General features: G+C 40.1%; 1 protein-coding gene across 5 annotated transcripts in view; it reads right to left on the reverse strand.

Moving 5' to 3' along the window:
• C2CD3 (C2 domain containing 3 centriole elongation regulator) overlaps positions 1-12,045 on the reverse strand; it is a 146,634-nt gene that overhangs the window by 56,542 nt on the left and 78,047 nt on the right. For all 5 annotated transcript variants that reach the window (XM_034995356.1, XM_034995352.1, XM_034995353.1 and 2 more), the window contains 4 exons: positions 11,105-11,373; positions 10,868-10,957; positions 3,387-3,989; positions 1,154-1,492 (listed from right to left, as the gene is read on the reverse strand). In XM_034995356.1, the coding sequence (XP_034851247.1) occupies positions 1,154-1,492; positions 3,387-3,989; positions 10,868-10,957; positions 11,105-11,373 (1,301 nt within the window). The remainder of the gene's footprint in view (positions 1-1,153; positions 1,493-3,386; positions 3,990-10,867; positions 10,958-11,104; positions 11,374-12,045) is intronic.

Here is a 12,045-nt window from a genome sequence, read left to right on the forward strand (position 1 = left end):
GAGAGAGAGAATCTTAAGCAGACTCCATGCTGTGTGGAGCCTGATGCGGGCCTCGATCTCACGATCCTGCGATTATGAACTGAGCTGAAATCAAGAGTTGGATGCTTAACTGACTGAGCCACCCAGGCACCCCAATGTGTGTGTGTGTTTTAAAGATTTTATTTATTTATTTGGGGGGGAGAGCAAGAGAGAGAACACGAGTTGGGGGGAGAGGCAGACGGAGAGGGAGAAGCAGGCTCCCCACTGAACAGAAGAGAGGCCGACGTGGGGCTTGATCTCAGGACCCTGGGATCATGACCTGAGCCAAAGGCAGACATTTAAGCGACTGAGCCACCCAGGTGTTCCTCTGTGTGTTTTTTTAAATGCATAATGTAGATACACAGGATTATGTAAAAATCAAATTATATTAGCAGCATTATCAAAATGCTAAAAAAGCTGTGACCTACTAATATATATGCTTTATTAATATGTAACAAGATCTAACTGTAGGTTTTATAACTACTATAATTTTGAAGTAATGACAGGTATAAAAAGATATCTGCAAGAACCACAATGTGATATGAAAATAACTGTGATTTCTATTGCTGACAACTTCATAGGTACTGCTAATATTACTAGGGTCTAATGCCTACGTTCACAACTGTAGGAAATGTTAAATTTTTAGTTAGATGTTAATAAAATTCAGATGTGATTATTTTCCTATTCAAGTTTACCATCCTGACTTTTTATCCTTGGGTCCTCTGGGGTTTAGGGATCCAGTGTTAAGAATTCTTGGTCCCAGGTACATAATGAAGAGGGCCCGAAATGGTAGCAATGAAAAGGAAAAAAGAGTCCTAAGAGAAATTTAAGAGATACAATTTAATGAATTTGATGATTTGATGGTAGATAAGGAAAAGAGAAGTACCTAAGTTGATACTCAGGTTTCTGGACTGGAATTTATGATATACAAAATTAATATATAACTGGCAATGTCCACTTAAGTTCAAAAAGGCTTTCATGTTGCTTAAAACTTTAGGCTTGAGAAATATATTTATTATTGATTAAGATGGTTAACAGTTGTTGCAGATTCTGTTATGATTTCAAAGATTTGTGAAGACAGGACCATAGCCTAAGGAGTCAGACACATGCTCCTGGAAAAGTAAGTAGAGCATACCTTTTAAGCTCAAATGCATCGCTCTTTCTACCAGGATACTGACTGCAAAAGTTCCATCCAACTTGGCAGGGCCCTCCTCAGCTGGGCAGATTTCCCTTGTGGTGTTGTTGCAGGGGACCTGGGTGGACGCAGGAGACTTCTGGTGGCCAGGTGATGGAGAGAGCTGAATCTCATCATTCCTTCTGGGGAATTGCTCAGACTCACTGTGGCTGCTGCAGTCCACAGAATCCATCTCAGGAGCGGACCCAGGGTGTGGGGAAGGAGAGGAAAGAACCACATGAACTCGCAAAGCAGCTCCTGAGAGGTTGGAAGCATTTCGTCCAAATAGAGGATACACACCTGCAAGAGGATGGAGGAGGATAAGCCCAAGCAAGCAGGAACCAAGAACGCTCTCTAACCTTGGAAATGACGGAGAGTGCTTGTGGTCCTCTCTCCTTCAACGGGCCTACAGGCCCCAATATATCAATTTGTAAAAAAAAAAAAAACGGTGTGAAAATTTTTACTTCCCTTCTCCCCAGCATGCACACTATCTCCATTAATGGAAAGTAGTGACAGCTCAGATTTGAAGCCAAAGTCAAATGACTACCAGGCAGAGTTGCTGTGGAAGAGATTCACGTGCTGGGGGTGAGCAGACTTAGATGACTTCTGAAGCCTTTTGAAAGTAAGATTATTATTAAAGCAGGAGTGGCCTGTCTTCTCTGTCACATGTCCCACTGGCTCTTGTCCTTAGGCTTTCTCCTAAGGCTTTCTTCTTAGGAGTGCTCAGTTAGGTGCTCAATTTAGCCTGTCTCAACAACTAAATATGTCTGGCAGTAGCCCTGAAGATCATTTGGAAATGAAGTAGGAGGCTTCGGCAAAGGAGGCGAGAAAGAAAAATAGGGGAATTAGTATTTGTTGAGTGTTTTTCATGTGCCACAATCTGAGGAATTAGGTAACCTGCCAAGGTGACTTTTCCAATAAGTGGCAGATTTAAACCCAGGGATCTGAACTTACAGGCTTCCTGGATATTAAAATAAGATTTAATTATATAGCAGAAGGCACTAAGAATTCTTTCAGAATCTCAAGGTTTGCTTCATTAGACTCATTTCAATTCAGGAAAATGGAGTTAACTGACTCACAGGAAGCAGTAAGATGGAACTTCCCCTGTCTTCTTCTGTTTTTTAGGTAACCTCTTTTCTTCTGATGCAATGTGTGAATTATCATCATTACTGCAAGCAGAAAGTAAGGGCAATAATAGCAACATAGCTAAATCCTTATCCTCAAGAAACTCAACAGCTGCTTGGAAGGATGGTTGGGTGGATGACTGGATGGACTGCTTGACTCATTCAATCAGTACATCAAATGCCGTACCTTGTACAAAGCCTGTTTACAGGAAGATAAAAAGCTTAGACTGATGGGAAGTGGAGAAGCAGGAGAGAAATGGACAATCTGAAAAGTTAAATACTTCCTTTGGTACTACTCAATAAAAAGAGGTTATTTGTGCTTGAGTTCTGATCCTTAAATCTTTATTCAGTGTTCCAAACCTACTTTCTTCAGCAGAGTGAAGTTAAAAGCCCATCTTTCTGAACTTTAGTTCAAGGGAGCTGTGCTTACTTCAAAGACGTTTTCTGCAGGCTCTCTGAAGTGACTCTAGGCTTGCCAGATAAAATAGGGGCACATGGCATTTAATGAGGTGTTCAACAGAACCAGAATTATACCTGCTGGGTCTAGAGAGAACCAGAGAATCTGGGATGATCACCCAAATACTCAGTTCTTATTTAGCCTGGGTCACCTGTTCAACAACAGGGTCAGAGCACAAGGCTAACAGAGCTACACAGGGTTGAGACTCCATTCCTTTAGCTGTATAGTGGAGGAAATAACAACTAATCTTACAAGGAGTGTCCCAATGAATAAATATCATGTTTATAAAGAATCTGGTCTGGTCATCTTCATTCTGCATTATAGTTACTAGATGGAGTCTTCTAAAATGCAAAACTATTACTCTTCTATTCAGACCCCATTAGAATAGCTTTCCACAGCTCTCAGATAAAAGCCCAGTACTCTTGTCTTGAGCCTGGGTAGTAATCTAACCTCTTTGAGCCTCCATTTACATGACTATAAAATAGGTCTGATACCTATCTCACAGCACTGCTAGGAGGATCAAATAAAATAATGTCTGAGGGAGTTTATCACATAGTGCTTGTCACAGCGCAGGTGCTCAAACCACAAGAGCTAAGGCCGGTTCCTCACTTACCACTGACAGTTAATGTCCTTGCTGACCTCTCCCCAAGTCTGGCCAGGTCCACATAGGCTGAGCCAATCCAACTGTCCATCTGGTGGGGCCTCTCCACACTGTCATTGCCATAAGCCCGCCACACTTGGATCTCTAATCTCTCCTCCCTGAAATACCAAAGCAGTGACGGGCCCCTAGTGACTTCTGCTCTTTTGGATGCCTTGAAAGTAACCATGACCTGTTTTTGGTTTGTAGATTCCTTAGGCTTCTTAAGAGGGGTCCAGAAGGCCTCATGATCATACAGTTTGTAGCGGAGGTAGCAGTATGTGTTCTTATGAATGTGGTTTTGGCCGGCCAGAAGCACACAATGGATGGGCAACCAGAGCCTTGGGGTGGATATGGTGACAGTGGCTGGTTCCTCTTCATTCATCTTGACAAGATTCTTCAGATTATTCTCAAAGCTCCAGCCCAATAGCTCAGCAGCTTCCAACACCCGCTCTCTATCTCCAGGATGCGTGAAGGAAACTGAAAGTTCCAGGCCACCCACGATCTTCTGCATGAGCTCCAAACCGTGAGGCAGGGTCCCATCCTCTGGCAAAATGATAGGATACCATCCTGTGATCCCTTATGGAAAAAAAAAAATAAGATTTTCAATTATTGTTTTAAGAGTAAAACGATTTACCTACTTCCTACTCCAGATCCACCATCACCCTGGCCCAAGACAGAACAGAAAACATATACCCACAGAACACTGGAGTTTGTTTTATCTGATTACTGAAAGACAATGAGATCAGGGGGAAGAACAAAGGCTAGGACTTGGGAGACCTGAGTTCTCTCCTAGGCTCAGCCCCGAACTAGCAGTTCAGTCTAGGTAAGTCATTAATTTCACTCAGCCTTGGTTTCCTTACCTGACAAATAGGAAAATTAGTGCTAATCTTGCCCACCAGACAAAGTTGTTATAATCATCAAATGAGATAATGGTTTTGGAAGCGTCTGAAAAGAGAAGTGCTATAAAAAACGTGAAATGGAAGAGTTGGAAAATGGTGGCCGAGTAGGAGGACCCTAGGCTCCACCTTGTCCCACAAATATAACTAGGTAACTCTCAAATCATCCTAAATACCCCAGAAATTGACCTGAAGACTGGCAGAACAAACTCCACAACGAAAGGTAGAGATGAGGCCTCATCAAAGAGGGTAAGGGAGTGTGGAGACACAGTTTGGGAGAGAAATGGATTGTGGCCGTTGTAGTGGGGAGGGAGCCATGGCCACAGAGAAAAGCAAGAGACAGACCAGCACACAGGGGAGCTCATGGGGAAAACGAATCCCCACAGCAATTGGCTTGGAAAGTGAGAGGGACTGAATTTCATGAGTTTCTGCAACAAGTGGGACTTAAAGCCTGGAGTTTTAAAGGTCAGCATGCTTGGCTCTGATAGATCCCGGAGGGCACTGGGGCTGCTCTTGGAGAGGAGGCAAACAGCCTGAACACATACAGTGTAGAAACAGCAATCTGAAGAGCATCTGGAGCACACAGTGGGGAGGTTATATGCAAACCTAATGACAACCATATATCAAAAACCATAATAAATACACAAAGATTAAAGAGAAGAAATCCAAATAGATCATTAAAATTAGCAGGCCATGAAAGAATGGAAGAATGAGAGAAAATCTTCAGAAAGAACCACAAAACAATAAAATGACAATGAATACTATCTATCATAATTACTTTGAATGTAAATAGACTAAACGCTCCAATCAAAAGACATAGATAAAAAACAAGACCCATCTATATGCTGCCTAAAAGAGACTCATTTTAAACTTAAAGACACCTGTAGACTGAAAATGAGGGGATGGAGAAAAACCCATCATGCAAATGGATATCAAAAGAAAGCCAGAGTAGCAATACGATATTGGACAAAACAGACTTTAAAACAAATTGTAAAAAGAGACAAAGAAGGACACTATATATTAATAAAGGGGACGATCCAACAAGAAGATATAACAATTATAAATATTTATGTACCCAATATAGGAACACCCAAATACATGAAACAGTTAAAAACAAACATAAAGGAACCAATCAATAACAATACAATAACATTAGCAGACTTTAACATCCTACTTAGATCAAGAGATAGATCATCTAAACAGAAAATCAACAAGGAAACAATGGCTTTGAATGACCCCACTGGAACAGACGGATTTAACAGATATATTCAGAACATTCCATCCTAAAACAGCAGAATACACATTCTTTTCAAGTACACATAGAACATTCTCCAGAACAGATTTTTTTTTAAAAGATTTTATTTATTTATTTGAGAGAGAGAGAGAGCACATGAGAAGGGGGAAGGGTCAGAGGGAGAAGCAGACTCCCCGCTGAGCAGGGAGCCCCATGCGGGACTCGATCCCAGGACTCCAGGATCATGACCTGAGCCGAAGGCAGTCACTTAACCAACTGAACCACCCAGGCGCCCCAGAACAGATTACACAGTAGGCCACAAAACAAGCCTCAACAAATTCAAGAAGATCAAAGTTATACCGTGCATCTTTTCTGACCACAACACTATGAAACTAGAAGTCAACCACAAGAAAAAATCTGGGAAGAACACAAATACATGGAGGTTAAATAACATGCTACTGAACAATGAATGGGTCAACCAGGAAATAAAAGAAGACATAAAAGTAGATGGAAATAAATGAAAATGAAAACACAATGGTCCAAACTCTTTGGGATGCAGCAAAAGCAGTTCTAAGAGGGAAGTTTATAGCAGTAGAGGCCTTCCTCAAGAAGCAAGAAAAATCTCAAACAACTTATCCTTACACCTAATCTAGAAAAAGAACAATAAGCAAAACCTAAAACTAGTAGAAGAAAGGAAATAATAAAGATTAGAGCAGAAATAAATGATACAGAAATTAGAAATATAACACAACAGATCAATGAAACTAGGAGCTGGTTTCTTGGAAAAAAATTAAATTGGCAAGCAAACAACAAAAGAAATAAAAGGCATCTAAATTGGTAAGGAAGAAGTAAAATTTTCACTATTTGCAGATGACATGATACTGTATATAGAAAACCCTAAAGATTCCACCAAAAAACTGGTAGAACTGATAAATTCAGTAAAGTTGCAGGATACAAAATCAATGTACAGAAATCTAATGCATTTTTTTTTTCTTTCTTTCTTTCTTTTTCTTTAAAGTAGCCCAACACAGGGCTTCAACTCATGACCCTGAGATCAAGACTGGATGCTTAACCAACTGAACCACCCAGGTGCCACTGCTGAATTTCTATACACCAATAATGAAGCAGCAGAAAACCATCCTATTTGTAATTGCACCAAAATAACAAGATACCTAGGAATAAACCTAGCCAAAGAGGTGAAAGACCTATATTCTGAAAACTATAAAATATTGATGAAAGCAATTAAAGACAACACAAAGATATGGAGAGACATTCCATGCTCATGGATTGAAAGAATATTGTTAAAATGTCTACACATTTAAAGCAATCCCTATTAAAACACCAATAGCATTTTTCACAGAACTATAATAAACAATCTTAAAATTTGTATGGAACCAGAAAAGACCCCGAATAGCCAAAGCAATCTTGAAAAAGAAAAGTTGGAGGCATCACAATTCTGTACCTCAAGTTATACTACAAAGCTGTAGTAATCAAAACAGTATGGTACGGGCACAAAAATAGACACATGGGTCAATGGAACAGAATAGAAAACCCAGACCTAAACCCACAATTACAACATCAATTAATTTTTGACAAAGCAGGAAAGAATGTCCAATGAGAAAAAGACACCATTCAACAAATGGTGTTGGGAAAACTGGACAGTAACATGCAAAAGAATGAAACTGGACCACACTTTCTTACACCATGCACAACAATAAATTCAAAATGGATTAAAGAGCTAAATGTGAGGCCTCAAACCATAAAAATCCTAGGAGAGAATATAGGCAGTAACTTCTTTCACATCAGTCATAGCAACTTTTTTCTAGATATGTCCACTGAAGCAAGGGAAACAAAAGCAAAAATAAACTATTGGGACTACATCAAAATAAAAAACTTCAAGGGGCACCTAGGTGGCTCAGTCGGTTAAGGGGCTGCCTTCGGCTCAGGTCATGATCCCGGGGTCCTGGGATTGAGTCCCACATCGGGCTCCTTGCTCAGAGGAGAGCCTGCTTCTCCCTCTCCCTCTGCCTGCCTCTCTGCCTACTTGTGCTCTCTCTCGATCTGTCAAATAAATAAATAAAATCTTAAAAAAAACCCATAAAGCTCTTATTGGAAAATTCATTAAAAAAATAAAAAATAAAAAGCTTCAAAACAGTGAAAGAAACAATCAGCAAAACTATAAGGCAACCTACTAAATGGAAGAAGACATTTGCAAATGGTGTATCTGATAAAGGGTTAGTATCCAAAACATATACAGAACTTATACAACTCAATACCCAAAAAACAAATACTCCAATTAAAAAATTGACAGAAGACACAAACAGACATTTCTCCAAAGAAGACATCCAGATGGCCAACCAAGACTTGAAAAGACGTTCATCATCACTTACCATTAGGGAAATGCAAATCAAAACTATAACGAAGTATCACCTCACACCTGTCAGAATGGCTAAAATCAACAACATAAGAAACAACAGGTATTGGCAAGGATGCAGAGAAAGGGGAACCCTCTTACACTGTTGGTGGGAATGCAAGCTGGTACAGCCACTCTGCAAAACAGTATGGAGGTTCCTCAAAAAGTTAAAAATAGAACTACCCTACGACTGAGGAATCGCATTACTTGCTACTTACCCAAAGAATATAAAATCACTAATTCGAAGGGATACCTGCATCCCTATGTTTACAGTAGCACTATTTACAACAGCCAAGATATGGAAGCAGCCCATGTCGTGTACACTGATAGATGAATGGATAAAGAAGATGTGAGAGACACACACATATACACACACACAGAGGAATATTATTCAGCCATAAAAAAGAATGAAATCTTGCCATTTGCAATGACATGGATAGAGCTAGAGAGTATCATGCTAAGTGAAATAAATCAGAGAAAGGCAAATACCAAAGGATTTCACTCCTATGTGGAATTTAAGAAACAAAACAAATGAGCAAAGGGGGAAAAAGAGAGAGAGAGAGAGAGATCAAGAAACCAAGAAACAGACTCTTAACTATACAGAACAAAGAGATGGTTACCAGAGGGGAGAGGTGTAGGAGGGATGGGTTAAATAGGTGGTGGGGATTAAGGAGTGTACTTGTCATTATGAGCAAAGGGTGATGTACAGAATTGTTGAATTATTATATTGTATACCAGAAACTGATATAATACTGTATGTTAACTATAGAACTAAAATAAAAACTTAAAAGATGTGGTATATATACACAATGGGATATTGTTCAGCCATAAAAAGAATAAAATCTTCCCATTTGCAGTGACATGGATGGAACTATAAAGTATACTGCTAAAGGAAATAAGTCAGAGAAAGACAAATACCGTATGATTTCACTCATATGTGGAATTTAAAAAACTAAATGAGCAAAGGGGAAAAAAAGAGGGAGAAGACAAATCAAGAAACAAATTCTTTTTTTCTTTTTTTTTCTGAAGATTTTATTTATTTATTTGACAGAGAGAGACACAGTGAGAGAGGGAACACAAGCAGGAGGAGTGGGAGAGAGAGAAGCAGGCTTCCCGCGCAGCAGGGAACCCAATGCGGTGTGGGGCTCAATCCCAGGACACTGGGATCATGACCTGAGCCGAAGGCAGACGCTTAACGACTGAGCCACCCAGGCACCCCAAGAAACAAATTCTTAATTAGAAAGAACAAACTGATGGTTACCAGAGGGAAGGCCAGTGGGGGGATGGGTGAAATAGGTGATGGGGATTAAGGAGGGCACTTGTGATGAGCATGGGGTGATGTACTGAATTGCTGAATCACTATATTGTACACCTGAAACTAATATAACACTGTATGCTAAAAAAAAAAAATACTTGCCTTATATGATCCATGTACCAATTCACTTCTCCAACCCTCAGTTTTTTCATCAGCAAAATGAGGAAATTAGGCCTCTAAAGGCCCTCCTGAATCTAAGGATGTACAATTCAGTACTGTGTACATGAGCGGTGGAGAAGAGGAGGAATACAATGAGAGGAAATAAAACAAAACTTGCCTACATCCTAATTCATTCCACTTGAACCCATTGAAACATATATTATCACTTAGGAAAAAAAAGTGAAATGTTATTAAAGTGCTATAAATACAGTGGAAAAGGCATGGGTCAGGAGATCTAGGGTCTAGTCCTAAGTCTTCCACTGAAGGAACTGCCACTTAGTAAACATACACCAAGGACCAGGCACTAGATTTCAAAATAATAACAGCTACTCTTTACTGAGTATCCATTGTGTGTCAGATATACTTTTAGTGCTTCAGATATATTACTTCACTTAATTCTCCTGATAACTGGGATAATAATCCCTATTTTACAGATGACAAAATGGAAGCTCAGAGACCTGCCCAGATTATTATAGCTATCACATTGTTCAAGTAAGTGACATTAAGTGACAAACCCAATATACCAAGTTGTACAGACTCTTCTCTGGCAGGTATACAGAGTACCTTTTAGAGAGTACTGCTCAAATTTTAATTCACAATTAAATTTGGGAGATGTGTGACAGAATTCTGGAAATTAGATTACACAATCCTAGGGAAGATGATGGGCAAGAGAAGGAAAGCTGACATTTACTGAGGGCCTACACTGTGTCAGGTACTTTATAAGTCTGATTTCATCAGCTCCTACTTTGTAGTCTTGTCAGGATTAACTGTCTGCATTCGTGAGATAAGAAAACTGAGGCTCAGGAGAGTCAAGGTCCCTGAGCTAGCAGTAAGTAGGACAGGACCATTATTTCCAGACTGCCTTGGTGGCTGTCTTCTTTTGGGTTGTTACCTCCTATCTTTATTCCTTCTTCAGTGAGAGAGGAGGGTACAGTGAAAGAGAATAGGTGAATCTGAACTTGATTTCTAGTACTGCCACTCACTAGCTGGGTGGTTTTGGTAAATCACTTAAACTTTGCGAGCCTAAGTTTCCTCATCTACAAAATAAAAATAGTAGAATCCTGTGTCCCCACCAAGCAGGGTTATAATGAGGCTCACACAATATCTGAGGAAATATTTCACAAAATGTTATATAATGTAATGGGTATCACCATATTTATTATTTGTAGTATCACCATTATCATCATTTTTCCTGGAGTAAGACGACAGTTACAAAGCTTTGAGCTACTTTACTTTGTTAGAAGACTTTTGAAATGATTAGGAGAGGACTTAAAATACTTTTCAGAGAACTTTTAAGGTACCTGGGAGAATTCAAAAGCATTTGTTAGGGGTCATGTTTTCTTCTGCATACCTTACAGGGAGCTATGCAAGATGATCTCTTATAGGAAAGTAAATGAGAAGGGGTAGAATTAGAAAGTGATTATCCAGGACCCTTACCAGATCTCTTGACCAGCAGCTCTTTTGTTGGAACCTTTACTACTCCAAGCAGATAATCTCTGAATGACTGAATACTGGTTATATCACTGCCTGTCAACTCAAACAAAAATGAGAAATTATTTAGTGCTTTACTGACCAAAGGGCTAAATATTCCAACATGCATTTTCTAGGAAGAGTTATACCATTCAAAACAAAGTCCCTTTTAATTCTGAATGTGATTAGTCATTTGGTGCTCACCTGACTTGGTATCTTCATGATAAATAGCAAAAGTGACCTCTGCAAATTCCAACAGTTCTGCCAGGAAACAGGCCTCTCCACTGCAGTGCTGAGTCACCAAGTTACATGGAAACTCAACGTGGTGGGAGAACTCAGGACAGAAGGAACAGGCTACAGGGCGGGTTCGGCGCTGTTCTCCTTTGGGCAGGAAGGAGAGATGAGTGGTGACAAAGGCATTGACCCCGACTGTGGCACTGAACTGTAGAGCGGGTTCCTGCTCGGCCAGAGCCCTGTAAGGGGAGAAGGATGGGAATGAGATGGTAGTATCAAAAGTCAGCCGGACTGCCTAGAAAACATCTGCACCATTCCATGAGGCCACCAAGAACACTAACTGACCATATAATTCCTATCTAGGCTTTGGGCAGAGCCACAATATGCTTTCTTAGTAATCTAAATATCATAGTGTATGTGTATGGGGTGGGTGAAGACAGCATTCACCTGTTTACTAGAGTGACATTCCAAGGACACTCCATTTTCCTGTCAATGACCTTCAGCCAAAGACTACCAGGGAGCAACAGTAGTTGAACATGTTGGTTTTACTGTTCATTATGATGAGAAAGAACATACACCAAGGGGAATCATGGGGAACTTTAGTAAAAAGGTATTAGAAAGGACTTATATAGCACTAAACTCATTGGCTGATTTGGAGGTTCTTCAAGGAAGTGGGGCTTTGCTCTGGATTGCTGTTCTAATGAATCTTACCTAGGGAGGAGGGAAGACTAGACTAAGGCTAAGGCTGTAATGGTAAAGTAGCAGCGGTCACTCACTTTAGCTAGGATAGGGGGGATGTTAGGTACTTTTGTGATTTTCATAATGACCTTGTTTTGGTTTGTATCTAGACAAGATTACAGATAACTTTATTTTTGTCTCACTTCATCATGGCTGCAAAGCAGCCTCGTCTG

Source organism: Mirounga leonina, unplaced genomic scaffold (genome assembly GCF_011800145.1).
Source record: "Mirounga leonina isolate KUSES-001 unplaced genomic scaffold, KU_Mleo_1.0 Mir_92, whole genome shotgun sequence".
NCBI classification, from domain to species: Eukaryota; Metazoa; Chordata; class Mammalia; order Carnivora; family Phocidae; genus Mirounga; species Mirounga leonina.